We start from the raw sequence: 27,935 nt of genomic DNA, 5'->3' as shown, positions 1-27,935 counted from the left end.
GCAGGGGGCGGGTCCCAAATGTTCCTGCCCCGCCCCCTTAACCTCGCCTGATGTTATTGGAGAAAGGCAATGTCAATCTTGCTCCTCCACCTATCGTCAGCGCTCGTCTCCCGGCCCCACCCCCCGCGGCCGGGCTGCACTTCTAGGGAAGTTGACGGACGGAAGCGGCGTTTGGAGCGCGGCGCTCCCGTGTTCTGTGGCCGCCCCGCCGCAGCCCCCGGTGCGTTTGAGCTGGAAGCGGCGGGGCAGTGGTACGAGCGGAGGCCGGAGCAGCAGCAGGAGCGGCGGCCGCTCGACCCTTCGCCGCCGCCGCCGATGGAGGCGAGCCTGACGTGCGCCGTGTGCCTGTCGCTGTTGGAGGAGCCGGTGACGCTGCCGGTGTGCTCGCACAACTTCTGCCGGGGCTGCGTGCTGGAGTGCCTGGCCTCGGCCGAGGCCGCCCGCCTGCAGCAGCTGCAGCGGAGCCCGGGGCAGGCCCGTCTGGGCCGCGGGGCGCCGGGGCCGGGCCCGGGCCCGTCCTCCGCCCGGGTGCCGTGTCCTCTGTGCAGGAAGCTGTGCCTGCTGCCCCGCGGCGGCGTCGCCGCCCTGCCCGTCAACACCACCCTGGCCGAGGTGGTCAAGCTCTACCGGTCCGGCGCGGCGGGCGCCGCCGTGGCCGGGGAGGCGGCGCTGGGGCCGAAGCCGGGGTCCGACCTGCTCTCCCCTCAGGCGTTCGGGGGAAGCTGCCAGAAACATCCGAGCCGGCCGGTGCAGCTCTACTGCCGCATGTGCCGGCAGGCGGGGTGCGGGCAGTGCGTCTCCGAGGAGCATCAGGGCATCTTCCACTCTGTCAACCTCATAGACACGGTGTACCAGGAAGAAAAAGTAAGCGCGGCGCTCTCCGCTCTAGGGGCCTGGCTGGGAGGTTGGGCTGTCCCCTGGAGATCCCACCGGGCACGGGTTGTTTGTACTCAGAAACACGGGAAAAACCGCGGGGTGCTGGGTAGGAGAGAGGCAGAGTGCTTGTGCTGCTTTGGGTCAGTAAGGAGTTGTTGGTGGACTGCCGGGTTGTGGCTTTCCAGGCTGCCGTCAGACTGCCCAGCGCACTCAGGGGACCAGGCGCTATTACAGTAGCAACAGATCTGAGCCCGATTTACCGAAGGATCTGGAGAGTTATTTTGGGGTGATTGTCGGTGGTTTTTTGTTCTGTGGGGGGTTTTTTTGTTTGTTTGTTTCTCTTTCATTCGAGGGGGGAGGGGTGTTGATGTTTGGTTTTGTTATTGTTGTTTCTTTAAGTTCAGGAAGATCTAACAACTCCAAAAACTCGCACACAGGTGTTTTGTTTATAGGCTCTGTAGCTGTAATAGGTAATTTGGGTCACACATAATTACATATTTAGGAATAGATAGTTTGGGTGAGTAATAATAAATGTATAAGCAAGATGCTTTGCAGTCTGCATAAGAGGGCAGCTGCCTGCCATAATGGTTGGTTGCCTGGTTGTCGAAGTTGTGATTTTTAACAAAGTAGGAACTATTTGGATAGAATGAGCTTTTCATGCCCTGTGCAAGTTGAGATGAAGAATGTCAATTCTGTTGTGCAGTAGGTGAAACAACTGCAAGGCAGTGATGAAAAGTACAAGTATGAAAGTTTCAATACAGCACTGACTATACTTTAAGACAAAAGTCGCTTTTACACTGATTTATCTCCTGTCTTTCCCATCAGCAATTGTATGTCACTTGGGAATCCAGGGGAAAACATCCTTTGCACTAGACATACTACTACATAATGTAGTGACACTGCAGAGAGATAAAGGAGGAAGGCTCAGTAATAATATTAGTTTAAACTCAAACAGAAATATATTGATTATGAACAGCTCTCTGTTTTTGCAATGTGAGGCATAAAAACAAAACGTGAGTATCACACAGTTTTTTGCTAAACTAGAATAACACATTAAAGCTTATATTGTGATGTATGTGAAGGGAGGGGTTCAAAAAACCTGAGGAAAACAAGTCATTCTATCAGTATGCATTGTAGGTGAGCCTAAGAACATTACATTTAGAAACAGCAGAAGAAAGTTTGTGCACTGATCCAGGAAAGCATTAAATGATGTTTTGAATCACAAGTTTTTTTACCATATTGTTCAGAATATCACAGAATATAGGGTTGGAAGGAACCTCTGGAGATCCTCCTGGCCAAACCCCTGCCAAGGGTCACCTGGAGCAGGTGACAGAATTGTGACCAGGTGGTGTTTGAATGTCTCTGGAGAGGGAGGCTACACAACCTCCTTAGGCAGCCTGTTGCAGTGATCTTCCACCCTCAATGCAAAGAAGTTCTTCCTCATGTTGAGGTGAAACTTCTTGTGGTTTAGTTTATCGCCACTGTTCCTTGTCCTGTCTTTTCAGAGGGCACCACTGAAAAGAGTCTGGCACCCTCCTTTTGGCACCTGCCTTTGAGATATTTATGTACGTCAATGAGATCTCCTTTCAGTCTTCTCCGGACTAAACAGGCCCAGCTCCTGCAGGCTCTCCTCATAGAAGAGATGCTCCAGACCCCTGATTATCCTTGTGGTTATCCACTGGACCCTCTTCAGTAGCTCCTTGTTTGTCTCAATCTGATTCTAGATAAGCACTGAAATTACTTACTTTATGGAAGGATAAAGTTGTAATTAAGTGTTTTAATTGTCTTGCAGTTAACCTTCTTTAGCACTCTGAAACAAATGAGGATAATAAATGAGAAGCTGGTGAATGAGATCTCAAAACGACCAAATGATGCAGATGTGAGTTACAAATGCTGGATATGTGTGTGCATGTCTTTAATTCTCGTCTAATGGTAGTTTATTCACAACCTGGAGCATACAGGTGCTCCTTGTGGCATAGATGTGCTCTGAGCTTACTTAGAGAAGTCACTCTGTGTGGACATTGCTATTGCATTTACATCTGTTTTTGTGTTCTCGTGCTTCTAGATGATGCTGAAAAATGATGTGGAGATAATTGAACTGAAATTTGGAGAAATTTTCAAAACTCTAGAAGTGAAAAAGCAGAAATTACTAGAAGATGTTGAAAATCAAAGAGTTAAAAAAGAGAAAGAATTTCAGATTTGGAAGAAAATGAAAGAAACTCACAAGAAGACCATTGAGAATTTTTTGAAGGATTGTGAAAAGCTTGTCCATGAGTGTGATCCTCAGTGTTTCCTGGAGGTGATGACATTTTGGTTTTGATAGCAATTGTCTAAAGAACTCAAATAGAGCCTACTGTATTGTAGACGATTATAATAGGTCAGGAAAAACAAAGTCAACAAATGAAAATTATAGATTAAAATTACTTAACACTTCATACTTTTTTGTAACAATGTTTTTTATTTCTAGAAAAGTTTGAGAAAGTTTTATATGCAGTGTATCAGTGATTTTTACTGTTTGCTTTCCTAAGAAACAGCATATTGCTGATTTCTGCAATGGGTCCTTTGGTGCTTCCAGATAAATGCCCTCTGTAACAGTACATTGATTTTGTTGTGTAAAGATCCAGTAGTGAGATCACCACGTTTTTGTAGGGAAGCAGCTGTAATCCAGTCAGGTTTTTTACTTCTCATTACTTGTTCTTTGGGAAGTCTCATGTGAGCACAGTGCAGTGCAGTGCACTTCTCACCACCATTATATGCCTGATTTAAAACTAAAAGGCAGCTTTTTAAATAGTATGATAGCATATTGAGAGCACATAGTAGAGACTTTCCTGTCCAAGAAATACAAAATAGTCCTTCATTTGAATGTTTACAAGTACCTGAACTTCTGAAACTGATCAGGTGACAATATGGGCTGTGATTTGGCCCAAGGGCTCTGAAGGAGTTCTTTTTCTATTTATCACAAAATATTACAAGATAAGTAATTGTCACAGACATACTTGTTTAGGTTGGGGTTTTTATATTTGTTTGGTTGTTTTTTAATGCTAATAGCATTATTTTCTATAGTTCTGTGAAATGAAGACCGGTACTTTAGTCTCTGAAGTATTTTGATAAAGCAGTTATTTCCTGATAGTTGGAGAAATGCACATATCTTAAAAATTCTCATTTTATTTATAGGTTGCCTGTGGCTTGAATACAAGGTATATTTTTTCATGTTTTGTTACTTCTCTAATTTTCTTTTAGATTTTTAAGATTAAAAACTAAAAAAATAGCTATATTGGATATCATAAGATACGCAATTTTAAATGAAAACGGTATTGAGTAATTAAGAGATCATAATAATCTCAGATTTTTGGATGCCAAATATTCAAAATTTTAGAAAATGTGTCAAGAATTTGAATGACATACTATCTGGAATTAGAGATAATAAAGCTTTTGAATTATCTCCCTAATAAAAAGCAAATATAGAAATTCATTAATACTTAGGGATTGGATATTTTCAGATATCTTGGTTAAACTCAGTGACACTGAAGCATGCTTGAAGCTTTTACAGAAATCTTTCAGTGTAAGAGAATGTGTGGAGTTTCTGCAGTATGTTTTTTGTGTTGGTAGTGCACATACCCTATAATGTCTTCTAAGGGTTCTCAATTACATTTCTGAGAACCTTTTAACCTGTATTTAAGAAAGAATATTGGAAATGGAGTTCTTTAGAATACATTGTGTTTCAGACTGACATTAACAATGCTCTCTGAAGGAGTATAATTCATATTCAGGCAATGTACACTAAGGAAAGTGGAGGGGGTAATTTTTTGCTGACATACCAGCACTACTTCTTGCAGTTTTCATTGATTGCAAAACCTAATTCAAGTGAACAAGTCTAAGTAAAAAAACTAGAGAACTTGAAATTTTATTGTAGACAGAATTATTCTAATTTCTTCTGCTTCCTAGCAATTTCTTTATTTTTATTTTTTTTTTATATTAGGCCGGTCTAATTTAGCTAGCTAGCATGTAAGCATGAAGAAAAATGTTCAAGTTGCATTTTTGGTTGGTTGGTTGTTTTTCTTTTTCCCTTTTTCAGAATGAAAACTCAGCTTGATGTGATGAATATAGCATCCAACTGGGAAAAACCACCAGTGTTTATGCCAAAGAAGATAGATATTGAGTCTGTGGTTAATGAAATCTTAGCATTGCAGTTAACACCTGTGGATGTTGACATAGTTCAAGGTGGGGAAGGAGGACTTAACTAAGACAAGTTTTGGGAAGTCTAGAGATCTGGAACTTGTGGAACCAATTGCTGATAAACAACCTGTGTCGCAAACGCATGCAAGAAAGCATCTAAGCAAGTGAAATGGATGATAAATTCATGAAGGGTTTTTAAATGCATTTATGAATGTGCTTTCTCTAGCAGGTTCCTAGGCTGTATGTTTGCAATTGCAGTACTTTTGGTACCCAGCCGATAGCACCGCTGTCAGGAGTGTGTTGCTGAACTAGACAGGCCTTTGTTGTGGTGTTATGTGAGTGTTGGCTATGCTCACATTAAGTGCCTTTACCTCACAGGAGGAAGTGTTATGTTTTTTGTAAGGCCAGGCATTTGCAGCATTTAAATAAACGTATTACACAGGCTTCTTGCTGTGTCACAGAAAATTCAACAAGGACTAGGGTTTCACTTAGAACAAAAATATAGTGCCCTAAGTGAAATCTGTTTAGATGCACAGGAACCTTTCAGTGTTTTCTGTATTTATATATTGTCCATCACTATCCTTATGCTTTTTTCTAATAGAGCTACCTCATGAAGGAAATGAGAGCTCAACTCTATTTAACGATACCTTAAAGCAGTGGCTGGACCAGAAGAATATACCCAACACATTTCTTGTAAGTTATTAGATATGTGTTCTTCAGCATGGTACTATTTTGTCCATTTTGGCTTATCAAAATGAACTATGTCTGCTGTAAAATATTTTTCAGCCTGTAACAGGACAGGATGAAGCAGATGGTAGAAGGATCCCTACTCGCTTTATGTCAATATCAGAAATGTCAGCATTTCAAAATATGAGCCATGAGGTATGACTGAACATCAGTTGTTAAGTATGTCTAAGTTACTATTTGTTGTGATGCAACTTTTGAAATAAGCTTTTAAAATGCTTTTCAGTTTCCTCAGTAGAAAGTTACCCTTACAATTCTAGAATGAAATCTGACTAGGTATTAAAACTGTCAGAATTTTAGTCTTTTTTTGCCTTTAGTAAGCTGAAACTTAATCTTACTACTGACTTCAAATACTTGCTTTTATATTTAGTGTGGCTTTTTGAGTCACATCTGTAGCTTTCTAATCCAAATAAACTTCCCTGGTGTCTATTTGAAGAGGCAGTCATCTGCCTGTATTCTGTTTTCTAAAGAATAGAGTTCCATCTTGTAAGACCACATAATAATTTGACATGAAACTGAATTCAGTCTCTTTTTTGTTTCATTTCAAATGATGCAGTTATGCAACTAGATTTTTAATTTTTTTTTTTTTACTTACTAGTAGCTCCATGTGGGTGACTGGGTATTGTTCTGCACAGAATGATTCTAGTTAAGTTAGTGAAATGTGGCTGGCAGTGAATCACATTATGCATGTTCTGAGAATGCCAGTGGCAGATGATTGAATTAAAAAGTTGCTTAGGTCCTTTAAATACCGGGGGTTTTTTTCTGCATTGGTTTGGAAAATATCTATTTTCTATTGCTGTTAAGAATGCAATTATATATAATAATGAACAAAACCCCCACTACCTAGCTTAATTTCAGATGGCTATTTTTCATGAGAATTTGAGAATTTGTTGCTTAATATCTACGTTAGTGTTTTTATCTATTTTTGGTTTTGATTGTGACTTTAAATACAGTCTTCTGTAGTCTTCTCTTTCAAAACCTACTTTGTCATCAGGGTTCTATATGTATTTTGTTCAATTGTCTTTGAAGCACTTTTTTCTGTAATGACTTGTGTCCTGTTGCCTTCCAGTAGCAATGGAAAAATACATTAGAAATTCTCTAGAATATAGGAAAACATTTCTTCAGGCTTAGTCACATGTGAGTTTTATAACTTATGAATCCACAAATTCCTTGTTCAATATTGTGATTTTTTTTCTGTAATTCTAGGAGCTACGTTACAAATACTATATGGAACTTCAGAAGCTCACCAATGTGTTTAAGACTCAAAATTTCCCTACAAATAAAATGTATAAATTTTTAACTGCTGAGGCTTCCAAGAATAAGTCCTCAGGAACTTCTTCTATATCTTCACTTACCAAAGCAAATAAGGCATATAAATTAAAGGTGGAAACCATGCAAAGAGGAGGTGGCTTTGACAAAAGAAACTCTTCTGGAAGCAGTGCTCATAGCATCCCATCCACAAGTAGGATCTTTTCTGAAACAAATGGTGACTTAAAATTATTTCATGAAGTAAGTGGCCAGGAAGTGTCCGCTCCAGCCTTGTCAGAAACTTCTCCAGACTTGTTAATTAAAGAAAAATGGCCAAGACAGGCATCAGCAGGTACTGTTTCCAAGGAAATGAACTCAAATTCTAGCACTTTAGTGGACTTAAAGCCAGCAGCAACAGTGGCCGTTACTGCTTCAACTTCAGAATCTGTGGATGTTTCAGCAGAAAGACCTTCAGGTGTACCTTTTACTTTCAGTGCATTTAACAACTCATTACCAGGATTTAGTAGAGATAGAGGTACATTTTCCTTTAAAAAGCAAGACAAGAGATGTGCTTTCCCTCAGTTTTATTTAGGGAGATGTGATAAGGTGGATAAAACCAATAACCAGAATGAATATGGTCCTGAAACCGAAAACATAGTTAGTGATGCTTCAACAAGTCCTAATTTAGACTCAGCAGAAAGTGAAAAACCACAGATTTTGCTTCCCTTTGGCAATTCAGAAAGAGATTGGTTTGCAGGATCAGAAGCTAGCAATTCATGTAAGGTGTTACCATCATCCTCATTTTTTAGCCAATCTGAGAAGCCATCTGAGAAAAAAACATCTCACATGCGGGGAAAAACACCTTGTACAAAGGAACTTGGAGGATATGGTACACAGAAACCATCTGTCATAGGGGAACAAAAACTTCACACCACAGAATCCAGCACAATTTCAGAAACCAGCACTGGAGCTGGGGTGAATGATGTCTCCAAGACCCCTCTTCTCACCAGTAATTGTGCATTTTCTTTCGGAAGCAACTTTCCATTGCCTTCACCAGTATTTTCATTTGGAGGCATTCTCAGAAATACTTCTGATTTGCTGACTTCTTCCATGTTTTTTTCTGGAAACAGAACAGAAAAAATGGATAAGGAGAAGATGAAATCTCCTGACAAAACACTTCTAAATCTAGGGAATCCTCCAGCTGCAGAGTGTGCAGAACCTGCTTCTCTTCAGAGTCAGCCAAAATGCGAAGGCTCATGTTTGCCTATGAACTCACCTGAAAACACTGAAAGTGCAGAAAGGCTTGGTGATGGTAGCACTCCTTGTCAGCCTTTATGTTCAGGAGTCCTTCCTGTTGAATATGAGAATGCATCTTCCACTCAACTCACTGCAACAACAAAACAAAAAAAAAAGGTAAAGCATGAGGAAACTGTTACCGAAAACAACTCTGTGTGTCATAGAAGGGAGGATGAACCTGAGCCTGTACAGTTTCAGGACACAGCTTGTTCTGTTCCTAGCACATGCAATGATCCATCTTCAGGAGGTTCTGTGTATGTAGTAAGTAAGACAGGAGAAATTATAGACATTCTCTTGTGACACTTAAGAGCTAAGTCAAACATCTGTCTCTACTGATACCAGCCATGCATCAGAATATTTTTCTGTTGCCGAAGACAAAATGTCAGGTATAACAAAATCAGATGTGAAGAGAGACTGAAAAGGAAAATAAGCTGGAATGAAATAAATGCTATTTAACACATTAAAAGATGGGGACAGTTGTGATTTTACAGCTGTCTTCCCCACTTCTCGCCAATCAAAGTATCTCTGTGTTGGAAACGTAACTGCTTATGAGCAGTACAATGTAATTAAGTGATTTTTATAGTATAGTCATTATCTCAAGAAACAACCAAAAATGTCGTGTCCTGCTCAAGACCAAAGCATAGCCATAGATGCTGCATCTTCAAGAATGCAAACCTTTTGGGGTGTGTTTGGGGGATGGGGAACTGAGGTGTCCCAGAAAGCGAGTTGGGTGAAGCAGTGGCAGGAGGGAGTAAATTGCTGTCTGTGTGCAGCAGCACTTGCACTTCAGTGGATAAGAGCATTCACCTCACAGGTGGGGAGGAGAACCACAACAAAAATAAAGGATATTGAAGGCGTTACTAAAAATTGTTTTGCTTATCTCCCCTTGGCTGCTTCCTTTTCTGTGATTTTTTAATGTATGTTGAAGGTGTAAGTTTGAGTGTAATTTCAATAATTTCTCTTGCGCTTTTGAAATGAAAGCATCGTATCAGTGTTGTTGTTACACAATGCAGAAGGATGTCAGCTACACTTCTGAAGTGCTGCTTTCAGGAAAAAGAAACATCACAATTAAATTTCAGCTCTTTTTGGCAACAGTTTGGGAATACTTGGACAGATTAACTTCCTGTTTTATGAAAGCTTTTGGAGAGCCTAGCTTTTAAAACACAAAAATTTTCTTTTATTACATGTGTGTAATGACAAGAAAAAAGGAAAACAGCACTTCTTACTATATTAACAATTTAGAATTCATGTAATTCATCTAATTCAAAGTAAGGATAAAAAGACCATCTTTTTTACTTTGCTGGCTGTTTTGTTGGATCCAAGAGATAAGTGTGCTTTTGTTATTGGAATACACAGACAGTAGCACTATTTCAGAATAAAGCTCTATTTTTTTTTACTGTTCATGCTTTAGAAAAGCTGATGCTAGGCTTTAAGAAGTTAATTCTGTATTAGATAGATATGTCAACTGGCAGTATTAAAATGCAGAATATTTAATATTCCTTCAGAAATTTTCACTGGCAACTAGTGGAAATCTGCAAATTACCTCTGTAACTGTAAGAAAAATACTACTTAAATTTAAATCTCTGCAATCCTTACTAATATACTTACTGCAAATAAAACTTAGAGAAACTATTCTTCTTTCAGGAAATGTTGACCTAATTTCATTTGTGTTCAGTTCTTGGCCTCAATTTTTCTGTGGCTATGCATTCCTTTATTAAATGTGCTGAAAATTATTAAATGTTTCTAGTATTTATCACAATTAATAATACTACTTTTCTGTCTGCATTATAAGGAAGGTGATGGAAATTCTCTTTATGGTTAGTCTTTTAGTTCTTGAAGTTCATCTCTTAAATCTTACTATTTCAATTTTCTCCTAATATTATTTTCTGCTGTTATCTCTAGACATTCTTGTCATGTTCTGCGTATGTAAGAGAGCAATGTTCATTCACATCACTGGAAGACAAAGGCTGAGTGAGATGATAATGGTGGAGAGTGTCACAGTTGGAGGTTGCTCTCACTCTGACAAAAGCAAGAGAAATTGAACAATTTTAGAGTCAGATGAGCCACCTGTAAAATTCATTACCAGAAAGTTGCAGAAAGTGTTTTTTTTCTTCTACACTGACAAAAAAATTCTCAATGAGCTAGGTTTAATCAGAAACTATAACAAGTTTCTGAAGTTTACATATTTTCAAACTGTCTTCTGTTAATTTCTGTTATTTCATGAGAGTTTGATAAAGTTAAACTTCCATGCAGATACTTTGTCTCTTAGTGAAAAGACACCATCATAGACTCACAAAGCAAATATACTACTATATATGCCACTTGGAAAGTGAAAGTTGTGGGTGTGGGGGTTTGCTGTAGTCCTGGGGCTGCTTTTCAAGCATTGTTATCCAAGTGCCTTATAGCTCAGCATTCAGGTTTTACAGGGCAGATCAGATTCACACAGAAACCTCCAACAAGAAGATCCTTGCCTACTCCCTTGGCCTACTATGCTGACCCAGAAGGGAGACCTTCCCCGTTCCCTGAAAATGATAAGTACAGAATAACCTCTGGGTCTTAGGAATGCCTCCTCCTGACTACTGTAAATATTAACTCTTCCCTGGCTAGAAACAGGACAGTCAGTGGTCTTGGGTGAACTAGAGCTTATTCAAAGAAATGGGATTCAGAGTTGTCCTTAATGTATATTTTGCTTTTTAGCCATAGAGAATAACTTATACCACTACCTTGGTCATCATCATAAAATTCTGTGTGGTGGTGAGGACTGATGTCAAAGCCTCACTTTCCTTAGTTATCTAAACTTAGGTATATGTGTATATTTTTAAAAATTACAGGTAAACAAAAAGGCAGTGTTAAAGTGAAGCATTTGTCTGAAAATACTGCTGAGAAATTTGCCCTTACTGGGAAAAAAAAAATCAAACAAACAAAGATTAAAAAAAACAGAACAAAACAAAAAAAAACCAAAGCACCAAGGAAATAACATATTTTACTAAGCTCAGTAATTTGTTTTACACAGTTGTGTATCTTTCTGATTCCTTAAGATACAAGAGGTAAAAAATAAAGCAATTCTACGTATGGTTGGAAAATTTTATTAGTCAAACTTTGCTATATTTGTATGAAATCCTCTATATATTTCAGATTTTGTAAACTAAATCTGCTGGCCAGTTTGAAAGTTTTTATCGTGGTTCATGGCTATACTACTTCATGATTTAATAGAAACCTTGGAAAGCAACAATTTATTTTATTATAATAGCTAAAGTACTTGTTAAACATACTTCACAAATGAGCTGAAAGTTTCTGGTGCTGTCCTACTGAGAAGCTAATGTCTCCAGCTGTCAGAAATGTGATGTTTGTTCAATATATATCTGAGAGTTATATTAACATATGTGTCACTGCCTGCAATAAAAGTGCAACTGAAATATAAAGTATAATTATTTGGTTCTGTAACTACTAAAAAATACAGTTTATTAAAAACAATTGTTTAGTTGACATAAGAGCAACTTAAATGTCAGTTTTTAAAGGTTAACTTCCTAAAGCAAACTGCATTATTTTGTATTTTTGGTTTGTTTGCTGTTGTATTGTTGGTTATTAACTAAAGTTTTATTCTGAAATTGTATTTGATAATTCATGTCTGGTAAATTTCTTACATAAAGATTGCTGATCTGTGTGGTATGACTAAGTACTGGTGCTTTGGTTGGCTTTTGTTCTTCAGGTAACATACTTCAGTTTCTCTTCATAGTTTTCCAGCTGTTTAAATGCTAGTAGAACATTATCATTTGGATCATCACAGTTCACTTAGACTTGTTCTGGTTTAATAAAAAAAAAAAGAGCATTGTTCCCTTTTAAGTTGCTTTGAAAGTGAAGTATATATTGTATTCTAAAAAGCACAAATTCTTTACATGGATTTAATAAGGAGTGAAAAATCCTTGAGTGCACAGTAAGCATGTTTAACCTGAAGAACGAGAAAATTCATTCTTCATTTAACCTGAAGAAAGAAAAAATCAAATAGATATGCACTGGAACAGTTTCATTGTTAATAAACCCTGTTGTGTAGGTAGGGTAAAAATGAAGAGAGCATTTTACATGACCTCAAATACTGACACGCTAGTTCCCTGGGGTCACTACAGAACATTTATAAGCTTAAACTAATAATGCTGCAAAAGCTCATGTTTCTCTCATTATATTGAGCATATAAGATTCATGAGTAGTATTATAAGATTATTAATATTATCTTGATAACATGGTATCAACTGTTTGAATAACCTGTTGCAAAGCTGAACTAGAACACTGCAGACAAGTCTGCTGGATAAATTGAGTAGGAGATTGTGTGAGCTTTCTATCAATGATTTTGCAAAGAGGGCCCCTAATTACTGGGAAGTTACTTAATAAACTCAGTTCCTAGTAATTAAGAATACCACATGGAGTTTTTTAATACAGTCAATATTTTCTTAAAAGACTGGAATTATAGAAGGTTTTGGACTGGAAAGGACATTGAAGGCCATCTAGTCAGTTACTTGGGTTGGTGCACAAATCCAGGCTGAGCAGAAAATGGATTGAGCCCTGCAGACAAGCACTTGGGGATGATGGTTGATGAAAAACTCAACACAAGGCTGCAATGTTCATGCACAGCCCAGAAAGCCAATGGAATCCTGGGCTGCAGCAAGAGAAGTGTAGCCAGCAGGTCAAGGGAGCTGATTCTTTTCTTCAACTCTGCTCTTGTGAGACCCCACCTACAGTAGAGCATCCAGATCTGGTGTCCCGAATAGGAGAGGGACATGGAACTGTTGGAGCAAATCCAAAGAAAGGCCATGAAGTTGTTCAAGTGGAGTGGATCACCTCCCCTATAACAATCGGCTGAGAAAGTTGGATCTGTTTAGCCTGGAGAAGAGACAGTCGTGTGGAGACCCCATAGCAACCTTCCAGTATCTGAAGGAGGCCTGCAGGGAAGCTGGAGAGGGACACCATCAGGAAATGTAGTGATAGAACAAGGGAGAATGGCTTCAAACGGCAATAGTAGGTTTTGATTAGGGAGAAATGCATTGCTGTGAGGGTGGTGAGGCAGTGGAACAGGATGTCCAAATAAGTGGAGGATGCCCATTCCCCTGAAAGTCTTCAAGGCTAGGTTGGATGGGACAACCTGGTCTAGTGGGAGGTGTCCCTGCTTACGGCAAGGAGGTTGAAAAAATATAATCTTTAAGGTTCCTTTCAAGACAGGCCATTACATAATTCTGTAGTCTCAACTCCCCTGCTGTGGGCATGGACCTCTTTCACTAGGCTGGTTCAAGGGGTGTCTCTCAGGGCTCTGCCTTGGGACCGGGGCTTGTCAGTGCCTTTATCAATGACACCCAGGGGCACTGAGCACCCCAACATTTGCAGGGGCAGAAAGCTAAGCTGGGCAGGGGCACCACGGAATGATGGCATCATCCAGAGGCAGCTGGACAAGCTTGAGAAGTGGGACAAGAACCTCATGAGGTTCCACAAGGCCAGGTGGCGAGTGCTGCACCTGGGTTGGTGCAATCCCTGAGTCACAGATTCTTCCACGTCAGAATCCTCCAAATCCCTCAGGTTAGTGCTCCCACCACCTCCAGAACCAGCACTTAGTTGGCCCTTGGGGCTTTCCCATGCCCTTGCCCACTTCCAGGAGCGCTGGCCAGAGGGGAGCACACACAGCCTGTGCCTCTCCTCCACAGCCCCTGTGGGCAGCGTGTGCAGCTGCTGTGCACAGGCTCCACTGGGGCATGTCTTTCCAGAACAAAGAAATCAACAGCTGTAGCAATAATAGCAATGTATACTTATGTGGTGCCTTGGGCAGTTTTTCCTGACTTCTACCATTGTGTAGTAAGAATTTTTTGTGGTGATAAAACTAGGTTTCAAGTCATATTTTCAATCTAGTGCTCCAGAGAAAGAAACATGAACACTTTTTGGCATTTGCTCTGACCGGGCTCACTGAACAATACAATACAAGAATTAAATATAAGCAGCCAAAAAGGATAGGATTCTTTTCAGCCTGGATCACACCAATGTTCTATCCCTATACTTTTATACCAATACAAGCATCAGTACAGCTACATTTACACTTGCAGCTGATGAGCAGCAGAGGGAGGAAGAGCTGCAATCTATAAGCTGTTTAGTTTCACCTATTCAGTCTAACAATGTAAGTATGATCTACTCTGTTGGTATTTTCTGTTTTCTCCTTCTTTTCTCTAGAATCTGACAGAAAATTGGAGGTTTCTTCTTTCCTCTCAGCATGTTGCCACTATCTTTACTGTAGTAACGATCTAAAAAAATTAAAATACAAGACATTGTATTAGTTTTCTAAATTTAATATAGCTATACAAACTTGTGAACCTCTTCAAAATGGTAACAAGAATTAGTGCTGAATCCACAGGTCAAAGGTTGATGTTATGCCACTAAGAAACACATTTTTTTATTTCCATTTGTCTAACAGCCATTGGGCAGCAGAAGATTAACAGTATATAAACGGCCTGCTGTGGACCAAAGAGTTTTCCTCATTTATGTAGTTTGTGTCCAACTCCTTGCCCTGCACAGGACACTCCACGAATCACACCGTGTGCCTGAGAGCATTGACCAGGTGCTTCTTGTACTCAAACAAGGCTTTGTGCTGTGACCTCATTCCCTGAGAAAGCTGTTCCAGTGCCCAACAACTTCCAGCTATGGAACCTTTTGCTGATATCCAACTTAAACCTGCCTGAGCTCAGCTTCACAGTGTTTCCTTGCATCCTGTCCCTATCACCACTGAGAAGAGATCAGTGCCTACCCCTTCACAAGGAAGCTGTACACTGGAATGGGGTCTCCCCTCAATCTCCCCCAGGCTGAACAGACTGAGTGATCCCAGCTGCTTCACATACAGCTTCCCTTCCAGATCCTTCAATGTCTTTGTTGCCATCCTCCTGACTTTCTCTAATGGCTTAATGTCTTTTTTTATATTGTGACACCCAAAAGTGCACACAATGTGCAGGCCATCCAAAGCAGGACAATCTCCTTCCTTGCCTGGCTGGTGATGCTGTGCCTGATGCACCCCAGGACAGGGTTGGCCTTCTGGCTGCCAGGGCACAATGACTCAAGTTCAATTTACCATTGACCAGGACCCCCAGGTCCCTTCCCACAGTGCTGCTCTCCAGACTTATTCCCCAGTCTGTATGTACATCCAGGGTGTTTAGAGAGGTTTAAATCTCCTAAGTAGCTTCTGCCAATGCCCCCTTTGTGCCTGATTGGCTGCTGAGGGCTTCCAGGTCTGGGTGGGGCTTGGGGCTGTGTCCCTGGGTTCAGGAATCCCTCTGTACATCTTGATATAATCCTCACTCCCAGACTCAAGATTGTCTTTGAACTTAATTTATTTCTTTTAATGACAACATCTTCATGTGCACATGCGTGGTATTCACATCCTCTGAACAGAGGGAGATGTGATTCTCTCTCCCAGGATTTTTCCTGGGAAGCTGTGAGATGCAGTGAGAAAGCTCAGAGAAAGAAGAAAACAAGTCTCATCTCTGTTTGCTACGCCTGTTGTTTGGCACATGTGGAATGTGTTATGGATTGTTTACTGAATACTGATTTGTTAATTGGACACTGGTGGTGGTTGTTTGGATTGATTGGCCAATTGGTTCAAAGCTGTGTCATGACTGTCTGGAGACAGTCACCAGTTTTTCTTGAGTATCTTTTTAGTATGATATAGTTCTAGTATAGTATAGTATTAACGTAATATAATTTAGCTTAATAAAAGCAATTTATTCAGCCTTTGGCAACATGGAATCAGAGCGCGTCATTCCCCGCGCAGGGGGTTTGCACTTCTTCGATACACATGCAATAAACATAAATTTATTAAATAAAATGCACAGTGTATAGTATTACCTACCGTGCATCTGAGTAGAAATTTTGAACATGGGATCTTTGCCATCCTCTCTTCTGAAAATGGGAAATGGCCTTGTGCTTCAGAAGAAATTGAGCTACTCCCACAACTACAGAAAATGTGGATATCTGTTTGAATGCGTTCTGGATTCCGTCCATGCGAAGTACATCCCAGCATGAGAAAACTAACAGCTTATGGAGAAATGTCATACAAATTATTCAGATATCAGTGTAAGAAGAGTTAAGAAAAGTTAAAAAAAAAAGCAGAACAAACTGAATGGATAAAAGAACAAATGGCAACAACATAAAACACATACCAATATATCAGAATGTATCTGACATTCAGTTAAGGATTTCAGTGCACAAGCTTTGTGCTTTTCCCAAATATGGATACCATGGCCTGTAATCTTTAGGGAGGTGGACATACAAAACACAAAGTAATTTAAAAGGATTTTGAATTTAGGAACTTCAAACTGGCATTCAAAGCAACTCAAAAAGCCATTAGGAGAGCTGAAAGATACTTACAGACAAATTTATATAAGCATTTACACTCTTGTGGGCTAAAAGGGACAAGACAAACTTCTCCCTTGAATGGGAACCTCTAATGATAAGATTAGATGATCAACCATCTCAACATTGACCCCAAATAGCTGATTACCAGGATATTCCATCTCAATTACAATGCAGTACTAGGTGGAATATAATAATCCCATGTGTGGAGCAGATTAAATTAGGCAATAGTGTAAAGGAAATCACAGTTGGTCTGCTAAGCAGTATATGCTTTTCTGAAAAGAAAAAGAAGCATAATTTAGAAATTATATTATTGACATCATAATTTGGAAGTGAATGGGATTGCTGGAGAGTCATTTAAACCTGAACAAACTGCTGGAGGACACTGAAAAAAGCTTACACACTTCACAGGGAAAGTGCTTCTTGAGCACCACTACCTGTTATGCACTCAGCCCTTCTGTGCTAGGCATTTAAGAACAGCTGCAAAAGGCAGCAATGTCATAGAATGGTAAAATAAAAGTAACTCCTTAATTGAAAGCTTTTGGTGCACAATATGGCTATATGCACACATGATACAGTATTTCTACAGGCTTTTATAAGGTTAATTAATTAGTATATCTAACAAATATTGTCCTATTTTAGCCCTACATTTTATTATGTCTATTATGTATGGTGCAAAACAAAGTGTCCTTGCTAGATTTAAAATCAAGACTAAACAGAATTAGAAGGTAGTGTAATATGTGAGAAAGTGTAACTACTATGATAAAGTGACAAAGAGTTAGAAACTGAACAGCTGTACATTAAAATCTATAAAGCTACAGATATATAAAAAGCAAAATCTTTATGCATCAGAACTACAGGTAATTATAAATAGTGGATCTCTGAACTTTACAGTTCTTGATTTTGCAATGTAAGTGTGTCTCTATCAGGGTTTTCAAATGTTTTTGCTTTCAGATTTTGAGAAAAACAATTCCAACTATGCAGCAACAAATACATGTAGGAAAAACGGAAAAATGAAAAAATGTGATTATTATATTAATCTATGAATAATCCAGACTCTTTGTCAAATTCTCAAATCCTAAATATCTAAGGCATTTGGCAGTCCTTTGACTATCTGTGGTCTCCAATAAATCATGCTATTTATGCAGGTAGAGAATGGATTCTTCTCACGCTTCAATAGTTATTAGGTCTTTTGTTCTCCTGCCTTGGGGGAAAAAAGAGAAACAAACAAAAACCAACAGTCCTAATGATTGTCACATTCATTAATTTTACTTTTAAGAAACTCCCCTAATGGAAGAAACTCTCAAAAATCGGTGATTCTCACAGACATCCCAATGTGTACAGAAACTAGCTTATGTTAAATGTGTACTTGAAAATGCATGCATGTTTTCTCTGCAAAAGTACAGCATGCATTGTCCTATGATCTCCCATATAATTTTAGGCCTCCATTCCTATAAACCTTAGGCACCTGCTGATCTGAGAGCGTAGCAGAGTTACTGATATTCAGATCAGAGTTACTGATGCCAGCCCACCCTTAATTCAGTCATTGCTTCAGGTTTAACTAGCTGTAGCTAGTGACTAGGTATAACTGTCCCCAGTTAATTCTACACAAGCTGATGATATGCTAAACTTTACCTGTTAGGTGATACAGCTTTAAAAAACAAACAAAAACAAAAAAAAAAAAAAACCAAAAAAACCTGCAAGAAGTTAGTATGCAGAAAAGTGGAAATTATTGGTATGAAAAAAGTCAAACCAAGACTCCTGCAAGCTGTTTATAATTCCCTTTCACTTCTAGACAGTGGGTTCATCAAAATTGCTCAAATCAAGCCACTTCAAGAGCCTCAAACTGAATGGCCTGGGGGTCTGGGCAATCACAAAATAGCAATGCATCACCTGCACCAGGTCCTGCACTCCTTGGCTGACACTGCTGAGAGGGATTACTAAGCAGGAGAGGCCATCACACCCAGTGGATGCATACCTCAATCAGGGACCTTTTTATACCTTATTGTTCATCCCGTGAGGAATGTATGTTCATCATCATTGCCAGGAATTTAGTAGAAACAGAAATGAACACCCTCAAAAAGCACAATATGGGTCTATTGTATACCTTAGCATGTTGAAGCATTCTTTCCTCTTCCGCTACTCAGCTAGCTCAACTTAATCTACAATATACCTATCATGAAAAATAACTTCTCACAAATCTCAGCTGATGCCAAGCTGATGTATTGCTGTTATGCCTAGAAAACTCCTCTGATACAGAATATGCCTCTTTCACAAACTAATTTCCTTGAAGTGATCTGAGCTGCACACAAAACTCTTAGTATGAAAACATTACCACTACAATAGGCAAAGTTTATTAGTATGTTCTTCTCTAATCTTCACAGAGTTAATTCCTACCATCCCCTCCAAAGAAACCACAAAAATATGTACATTTACCTTTATCTAGGGATTGTTCTTTCCACAGCTAAACCCAGACATTTCTGCAGTACATTTCACAGAATTACTTTGGCATGTTTCCAGGAAAACTTCTACCTTATTTATTCCAGACCTAAATTCTGTTTAATTTAGTTGTCAATGCAAAGCTTTTTCAATTGTTTCCACTTTTATTCCCTATTCATCTTTTATCCTTTTCTAATTTTGTTCCGTGATCTTGCTTTTGAATTCTATTCATTGATCAAACATATGAAGTATCTATGCAATTTTAGCTAGGAAATGCTAAATGTCTTCAATAAATTCCAAGTTCATTACTGTATAAACCTGATTTATGTTTTCCATTTTCTCTCATATAAAATATTTACAAAACAAATCATAGTCAATGCATATAGCACCAGTAGTAACCCAGTGGTAATGAAACCTATCAATATACCATGAAGAAAACATATCCAAGGACAAAATGATATTAAGGTTTTGAGAACTCTGATTTTTGAGTAAAAGGATGCAAATGTACTTTGCCATACAAGTAGTTTAATAAAAAACCCACACAAAGCAGCAGAGATATTCAACTGATTACTTCATACAGTCAGTCTAAAATACTTTTTCTATTTTGTTATTCAAAGTTTTATAAACAAATTTATATGTTTTCACTCTGTATCAGCTACTATAAAAATTTGACATTTAGAATAAACAACCATTTGAAAAGAAATTTTTTATCACTCAAACCATATGAAAGCTTGATACAGACAAAAGAGAATTTGTTTACTTCCTGGATTTCTGATGGGGAGTTTTTGTGAAACTCACTGACTGTCAATAACTGCTCTATTTCCTCTCCAAGAAAATTTATTTTAAAATTCTCTGCATTTTTATTTTTGCCTTGATTCTCAAAAGATACTAATTTTTCTTACAACTTTAAACTGTGAGGTGGTAGTTATCATTTCCATTTGAAAACAAACTACATGCCATCACTGTCACCTCTCAGTTCATATAGGATTTTTAGAAGGGGTGATTTATCTCCACATCTTACATTTTCCATATATTTGTAAGGAAAAATATCTTATGAGCTTTATTAGTTAAATAACTTTATGCGTTAAGTCAATGAACTCTGAAAGATGGCAGCTAACTATTGTTAAAAGTCTTGTCACATTATATTCACTAATTTACTTCATAAGGGTTTGAAGTCAGTGGACAGCAACAACCCAAAGCATAGTCTCTGACATCTCTTCTGTGCAATTCCCAAAACTGCAAACTCACTCTCGCTCATTCCAGTAAAGTGCACAGAAAAAATGAAGAGCATCAAACCTGGCTATGCAGAAAACCCTTGGGGCTGGAACCCCTTCACTGCTTGTTGGAATATTACACCATCCATTCAGTTTGTAGAACAAAGGTAAGGAAAGAGTTCTTGGTCAAACATAGCTAAATGATTTCAAAGGAGAGGTTCTTACTTCTATGGACTTCTGAGGTAATTGGTTCTTAGCTTAAAAAATCACAGGCAGCATTTCCCAAGGAAAATCTTTAGATGCTGATGATTCCTGAGACTCATTCACAAGACTGGTTTCAATTTAGGATTTAAAATGCATACTACAGGAAAATGCTATGAAAAATAGAGATATAAATCTTTTATTGGTTTGTTTATATAGATGTTATATATCCACTGATCATAAAACTGTGCAATATATTCTCATACTTTAAGTACAGCTATGTCAAAATAATAAAATTTTTGTGTTTGCTAATTCCTGAATACTGTGTATTTACATATTGTAGCTATAATTTTTCAATTATATTATATATATGCAATTATTATGTATTTAATGCATGTATTATATAGTAATTATTATTCCAATTCCATATAAAATATATCTAACACCTCTTCTAAACCTGCTTATATCAACACAAACTTTAACTCTCCAGACTGTTTGGATCTGAGAGTGGCAACAAAGGGAATTAAACAGCTTGCTGTTTTCGTTTGTTTTAGTTAGACCATCCTCCCTTCTCTGTTGTTATATAAAGAAAAACCTAGATTGGTTGGTTCTGTTGTATCCTAATCTTGCACACCAGATATGCCTCTATTTCTATCCGTAATACATGTGCAACAGTACAGTTAATGCTTTTGCAAAAAGTTTTTCAGTAACAGATTTATTGCTTAAATTCTCTGGGTTATAGCCAGTTTTTACCATTGCCCAAATTTCAAAGCAAATAATGTACGTATCAGATTGCTCACACAGCATCTTCGAATTTTAGAGTCTTTTGTATAAAAAAACTTCCTCTTTCATCTGCCAGGTTCCTTGGATTTAGTCAGGTTTTGATGGCAAAGCCAGAAATTGTATTCCAAATACAACTGGAGTGTGGTGTTTCCAGTAATCCATCTGGATGAACCATTGTTTCAGTGGCTCTCTCAGCTGTCTCAATGGTGCTTTTAACTCTCAAATGCATACTTGCATCATCATTAAAGGGTGGTTGTCTTGGCTCTCTAAGCTGCTTCCTCCCAGATCTGCATTCTTTTCTCTGACTCATTGAATATTTTGCATGATTATCAGTGACATTTCACTTTTTGAAGAGAATTCATTAGTTCACTGATAAATCAGTCTGACTCCCTTTTCTAGACTAATACCACCAGGTTCATGTAAGGACCAGAAAATTGCTGTATAAAGAACCACTGAAACTCAAATGACATCTCATTGAACAACTATGAAATATATGAATTTACAATTAATTTTTCCTTCTTTGATACAGAAAAACCAATACAAGGTCCACATCTGATGCTGGAGAATTTAAAGCACAGAGAAACATACCTTTAAATAACTGCATACTTTGCCTCTTTATCTTGTTTCTAATCAAGATATCAAACAGGACAGAAAGTAGGTGTGCACATCTTATCATGCACATCTTTTCATGTTTGATGGTGAGTAGAAACCTATCATGTTTTGTCTGAAATATATTTTTAGACTATTTTTCATCACTGCCTTCTAAATGTACTCGATTTGCCTCTGCAATTCATTTTTTTCACCAAAAATAATCACTCTTTAGGAAAAAGAAAAAGCTGCATCCTGTCTAAATAGAGACAGTGTTTGACAGCTTGTTTAACTTAAAAAAATTCTGACTCAATTTTTCCAATCTGGCAATGCCAAAGTATCAGGATTGTACCACATCAACTGTATCCCAATTTAGTCATTGGCTCTGAAGCTGTAATGCCTAGAGAGAGAGATGGACTCCTCAGTACAAGATCATACTATGTGAAAATTCTGATTTTTTCTTTTGACAGAACCAGCGGATTCAATTTTGAGGTCCAAGCTCTAGAACTGACTCCCAAATGAAGATGTACAAGCATTCTCAGTGCTGCCACACAAGTTGTCATTGCCACTGAAAGGCTCCTTCCTCTCTCACAAGCTTGGAGGCCTACTTTATGTCATTCCTAAAAGCACCTATTTTTAAAAATAGTTTGTTTGCTACATGATTTCTCTCTAAAAGGAAATTATTAATTTATAATGCAATAGTACCTTTCTGTTTGAAGGACACAGACTCTTTAAACACAACAGAAACCACATGGTTTTAGTTTTAAGGTGTTAAACATCTGCTACAGTAGAACATGCCCCTCACAAACTCTAAACACAGGCAGTTGTATTTTCAACCTACATGAATCAGTTCTTTGTCTGATCTTTTTTCATTTAACAATAGAAAGAGAGAAAGGAAAAATTCTGTTATATTTTTACATAGTATAGCCTATCATAAAACAAGAAGTAAGTTGCTGCTGCTTGTCTGTGTGCTATTCACCATGTCTGCAATATTTCTGCCACCACCTTTTTCAACACCTGTCTGTTGGCCAATCAGAAAAAAGCAAAAGGCCCGAAGTCTCTCCAACTCCAGGGAAACACTTTCCAAAAATATCCCCAAGCTAAGTGTCTCCCTAATAGGAGCCATTGACTGACAAATCTCTCAGCAGTTCATTCTAAATAGCCAGCTGTGTTTTAACTTTTTTTTTTTTTTATTTAGTTCTACTGAAGCTAACAGTGGAAGTAATCAGCTGTTCCATGTTCCTCCTCCAGCATTCATTCCTCTTTCCAGAAGTATGGATGTCACATTCTTGCACATTTGTCTTTGTTAGTGCTATGACTTCTGGCAGCAACACACAGCTGTCTACCCCAATCTGGCATCAGACATGTTTTTAGGTGGCAGGTGGAGTCTTCCTAAGGGCCACAGGAATACATTTGGCATAATCAAAAGACAGCATGCAATAGCTGTTACAAAGGTAAAGTAATGTAAAGCTGTATTATGATAAAAGGAAAGAGAAGTAAATTTTTATTTTCCTACAGATCAGCATCTCACATTTTGTTGAAAGAAGCACATTCCTTTTTCAAAGTTAATCCCCTTGTAAAGAAAGAAGCTTTTATCTGGTATTGAACTCCAGCGCTGTCTGTGCCTGCTCAGATCAAATACATTTCTCATGCTAAGAAGGAATCCAAATACATGACTGGCTGTGAATATAAACATGTAAAATATGCACTATAGGCTTGCAGCTAAAATTGATCTAACAGAGCTAATTCTCCTCGCAAAGAGGAAGGTCTAAATCTTAGCACATATAACCTTAAAGGATAACATCTGATGCTATAAAGCATTTTTCTCACTGCCCAGTATGGGAATTTTATGATATACATAAGTGCAAGTAGTTTTGATATGAAATAAAAAATCATCTCTGTTTGAAATATAATCTTCACAGAAGTACAGGTAATATCTAATGTGAATAGGACTGCAGCACTTAGAATTAAGCAGTTCCATACTCCACAGGGTATGGAAGGATAAGTTACTTTTCAGATACAGCAGAGGTAGTTGTAACAAGTGTAATTAATTTTAAGATAAAATAATTGGTAAAGCCATAATGAATATGACTAACATGTGCAGCATACAAACAAAATCAACTGAGAGAAGAGTAACACTTGAAGTATTTAAGTTAAAAAAATCTGGACAAAATTAGAGCTAAGGTCTTGTATATAGGCTTCTTAAAAGAAAACTTAATTTTAAGAAAGAGATTAGTGTTAACTCTGCTTTGCAGCTATCTAACATTAGTGGGTTGCTTTTCTTCTTTCAAACAATTTGTTTGAGTGTTACTGCTATGACATAGCTTTTCCACTAGAGTGTTTTAACTCTAATTTATTCCCCTTCTTTAGAAAATTAGGTAAAACTACACTGAGGTGATACAGCTTAGATTTCTTAAGCTTTACATCGTTTGAAGTCTTTACATGCTAGACTATGCAATCTTGATTATATTGCCATGTGCTACACTGACAAATTCTATCCTTGCTTTCTCTGTCCTTATGAGATTGATTGCATTGGTGCTGCCTTCTTTAACTTTCACTCATTTCCCTCTTGCTTCTTAATTCAACGTGAAATTGATTTTTTAAAGTTTTTGTACTAAAAACAGCTGTAACACAGCCTTGCTTAAATTCTTATTTGTATACATTCCCAAATGCTAAAATGTGGAACGGCCTTTCTACTTGAACCACAGAAGACTGTCAACTCCGAGTTTGTTGACACCTCATTTCTTTTCTTTGACACCACTAGATAACAACACGCCTTAAGTATTTTAATAGAACCGGGCAGTGGGAATGCCTTCTCCAGGCCATCTCACAGCGGTGAGCTCCGCCGCAGCTCCGTGGCAAAGCTGTGGGCCCAGCAGGTGCGGTGCGGCCGCAGCTCCACGGCGCACTGCACAGCTCGGCCCGTGGGTACCCGCTGCCGCCAGAACCGCGCAGACCGGCGGGCTCCACGCTCCCTGCCCCTCACCGCAGAGTCTCACCCTGCCTGCCCCGCTGAGCAGCCGCTGTCGCCGGGTCTGGCAGGCACCTCTTCACCGCCAGCGCCATCGCCATTCACCGGCGCCCACTCGCTTCTCCAAAGCCGGACCCGGGCCGCGTTTCCCGCACCGGAGTGCGGGGCTGTGAGTGAAGAGTGCGGCCAGGCAGCGAGGCAGGCTCCGAAAGTGTTGTATTGCACTGTGTCACGGTGCCATGGCCCTGCAGGGAGCCTGATGAACGCGGGGTCTGGCAAGAGGCAGGCTCAGACAGCACCGCCTTTCTCCGGGCACCGCTGGTGCCCAGGTAACGGGGGCAGAGACATCTCCGCCCTGGCCACAGTGCTGGTAGGCAGAGATCAAACAGCTTTGCCCTACGTGTCTGCACCTGGGTGATAAATCCGTGAGAGCACGATGTGCCTCGCAGCCGCGGATGCAAAAAGTGTATTAACCACAGTGCACAAGCGTGCAAACGCCTAACAAAATTCCTTTGACATTTTAAGGGATGCTGGGGGCGCTCACCAGTCAAGTAGCTGTTTGTACATGTTTTTCATTATTACCTGTGTGGCTAATAAAAGTTAAAGAAGATGGCATCTTGAGACAGAATGACATTCCAAGTTCTAGTAGGCTTGCGATAAGGGAAGCACAATGACAAGTTTCTCAGTATGAGGTAGTTTGCCTCATCAAGACCTTAGATAGACTGTCGATCTTGGACTGAGAAGTTTTCATCTCTTTCCCAGTTTACAGAATGGTATTGGTTCTTTGTGAGTTACTTAGCCTTCCTTTATGCTTTATGGTTTCCTTTCCTATTCACAGCTGTAGCAATTCTAGCAAGTTGTACTATTTTCAAAGTTTATTGATGTGTTGTTACTTGCAGCCCCTCAATCTCTGTTGATGAAATATTCTGTAAAAGAAGGCTGAGAATTATTACTGTTCTGTTATTAGTTTAATTTTAACAACTGCTGTATGTCTTCCAGACCAATTATCAGTACAACTTCTAGCAAAAGCTGAAGGTGTACAAGCTTTCCCACTGCACTCCTAAGATCCTCAGAGAAACTTGGAAAAATTGTATTTGAATACCATTGACACTGCTTACGACATTTGACACTTACATACATATATGACAGGTAGATACTTCCAACACACTCTATGAAAGCATAGATTAGCTCTAGCTATGTAAAAAAATCAATTTACTATGTATTTACAAGCAAAATTAAATGTTTTTTGCGTACTGAGGGAAAACTAAAGAACAAAACTAAAGATGCATCAACCTACAGCAAGATATTGACCCAGTCTGTTTAAGCACAGGCAACCAGATTATTTTTCTGCTCTTTCAGAGGTGGAAAAAAATGTCTGTTAGCAACTCAAAATAACTGGAGGTTTCTGTGGCAACTGGTAAAGGAGGTTGTATCTCTCTCTGCTGTTTAAAGTAGAAGCAGTTCTTAGAGATATCTATTTGAAGTTTGCATACTGGTATTTGACTTCAGGTCTTGGAAAGGAGATTGCTTATCTACTTGTATTTTATCTTGTTGCTATTTAGAGTAAGAAACAAAATAACAAGGACCATAATAGAGGAGTTCTGCTTTCTCAGGTAAGTACTTTAATCATTAGGGTAAAGAGCTTATTACTGTATTTTGGTTTTACGAAATTAAAATCTTAAGATGAAAATCTTTTGCATTATGTAACATCTTCATCAGATCGAATGGTGAGCTGGTACAACCAGAATAGTTTTATGGTTTTTGGCATGAGATTTGGAATTACTCCAGCTAACTAGAGTTAGAAACTATTATTAAGGTTTCAGAGAAACTGCAGCTGCATTCTATCAAATCTATTGGTAGTGAAAACTGTTATCTCTGTGGAGTTCAGTTCATCAGCTGAATTTTCCGTAATACTGCCCTAGGAATGGAATGAGCATATTAGCTGTATATCTCTAATCTTGTTTGATGCTATTATTAATTTTAAAATATTATATGCAAATGCTAAATTGTTACATCATTGCACATTAAAGCATGTTTATTTTGCAAAATGTGTAACTGATCCAAAGTTTAATGTGTTTTCCATTTGTTTATAGTGATTTACTGCCTTTACTACTTTTATAAAGGGGAATACACATTGTTTTTGCAATAGAAATGGAAGATCTTGATTCCAAAATATTCAGTACAGATCAAAAGATATAAGCATTCCCTAAATCATAGAAGAACAATATTGGGAAAATTTATTCATAGCTTAATAGAGCTGTATAAAACCTTGCCCTATTTTCAAGTTATGAAGAATATTTCATTAACAGTTGAAGAGGAATTAATTGAACACGAATCTTTCACTTTCTGGGTAAATGTTTCTATTATGCTATACAAAAACTATTAAGAATACTTGATTTACACAAAACAATACTTTATTTGTATTCAGAAAGCTAAATTTCTTTTAAAATATCTTGGCAGATGTCTACAGACAGATATATTTTCTTCCCAGAAGTGAAAATTTAAACACATAATTGCAAGAACCAGGATTTCATCCACCCACTCCCTCTAGAAAATGCTGAAGATAGCCCAAGGCAGCTTGTTGCTGTTTATATGCAGGCTATTTTTGATTCCCATTCCAAGGTGGCAAAGTCTTAGGCATTTAGTGAAGATGCTGGGTGTTTGAAAAAGGACCTTGATTTTACTTTGTGGGGTGACTGCTTAAAAATTAGGCATATAGTGGTTAACTCTTGGCTAACCAGCTCCTTCTTTGTGCACAGTTTTCAGCTTGAAATTTTTACAATCATGGTTCTGTTCTTATTTGGCACACTGAAATCAGTGTAAAATGACCTGAAATAAAATCATTTTAACTAATTTCACTACAACATGGTAAAGATATTAAGCTGCAAAAATACATTGTGAAACATTCCCAGTCCAGCAGTGAGTCTGTTCAAGCTGTGATTAGGGGACAGTAATTGCCTGTATGAAGATGCCGAGATGTTTTATCAACCATTGAATTAGGATGTGTGGTAACTCGCATTTGTTAG

General features: G+C 38.6%; 2 protein-coding genes and 1 long non-coding RNA gene across 9 annotated transcripts in view; 2 read left to right on the top strand and 1 right to left on the bottom strand.

The window, feature by feature from the left end:
* Positions 1 to 104: 104 nt before the first annotated feature.
* LOC101233484 (uncharacterized) lies at positions 105 to 12,016 on the top strand. Its single transcript, XM_004176171.6, has 8 exons — positions 105 to 864; positions 2,669 to 2,755; positions 2,942 to 3,175; positions 4,051 to 4,073; positions 4,952 to 5,097; positions 5,654 to 5,745; positions 5,839 to 5,934; positions 7,003 to 12,016. Exons 1-8 carry the CDS (start codon positions 316 to 318, stop codon positions 8,638 to 8,640), a joined length of 2,865 nt encoding a protein of 954 aa, XP_004176219.5. The 5' UTR covers positions 105 to 315; the 3' UTR covers positions 8,641 to 12,016.
* LOC140683950 (uncharacterized) lies at positions 8,321 to 25,524 on the bottom strand. The gene is made up of 2 exons (XR_012055640.1): positions 24,938 to 25,524; positions 8,321 to 8,431 (listed from the first exon to the last, which is right to left on the bottom strand). It is a non-coding gene; the product is annotated as an uncharacterized lncRNA (long non-coding RNA).
* A 692-nt stretch (positions 25,525 to 26,216) lies between these two features.
* The window catches only part of PALLD (palladin, cytoskeletal associated protein), a 189,836-nt gene continuing 188,117 nt past the window's right edge, over positions 26,217 to 27,935 (top strand). For 3 of the 7 annotated variants that reach the window (XM_030271386.4, XM_030271390.4, XM_030271385.4), the window contains exon 1: positions 26,383 to 26,522. The gene's annotated coding sequence lies outside the window, so the exon portion shown is untranslated. Of the gene's footprint in view, positions 26,523 to 27,935 lie in introns of all 7 variants that reach the window. The other 4 variants (XM_012573473.5, XM_072928413.1, XM_012573475.5 and 1 more) reach the window with 4 other exon arrangements.

The sequence above is a fragment of the Taeniopygia guttata genome, chromosome 4, assembly GCF_048771995.1.
Source record: "Taeniopygia guttata chromosome 4, bTaeGut7.mat, whole genome shotgun sequence".
Taxonomy (NCBI): domain Eukaryota; kingdom Metazoa; phylum Chordata; class Aves; order Passeriformes; family Estrildidae; genus Taeniopygia; species Taeniopygia guttata.
The sequence above is the reverse complement of the archived record's forward strand: the minus strand, read 5'-3'. Positions and strand labels throughout refer to the sequence as shown.

Bases quoted from the DNA above. Each gene is read 5' to 3' on its own strand.
- LOC101233484 (XM_004176171.6), top strand. From the start codon at position 316: ATGGAGGCGAGCCTGACGTGCGCCGTGTGCCTGTCGCTGTTGGAGGAG. The intron at 865-2,668 runs GTAAGCGCGGCG...ATTGTCTTGCAG, and splicing joins CGGTGTACCAGGAAGAAAAA to TTAACCTTCTTTAGCACTCT. The intron at 4,074-4,951 runs GTATATTTTTTC...TCCCTTTTTCAG, and splicing joins GCCTGTGGCTTGAATACAAG to AATGAAAACTCAGCTTGATG.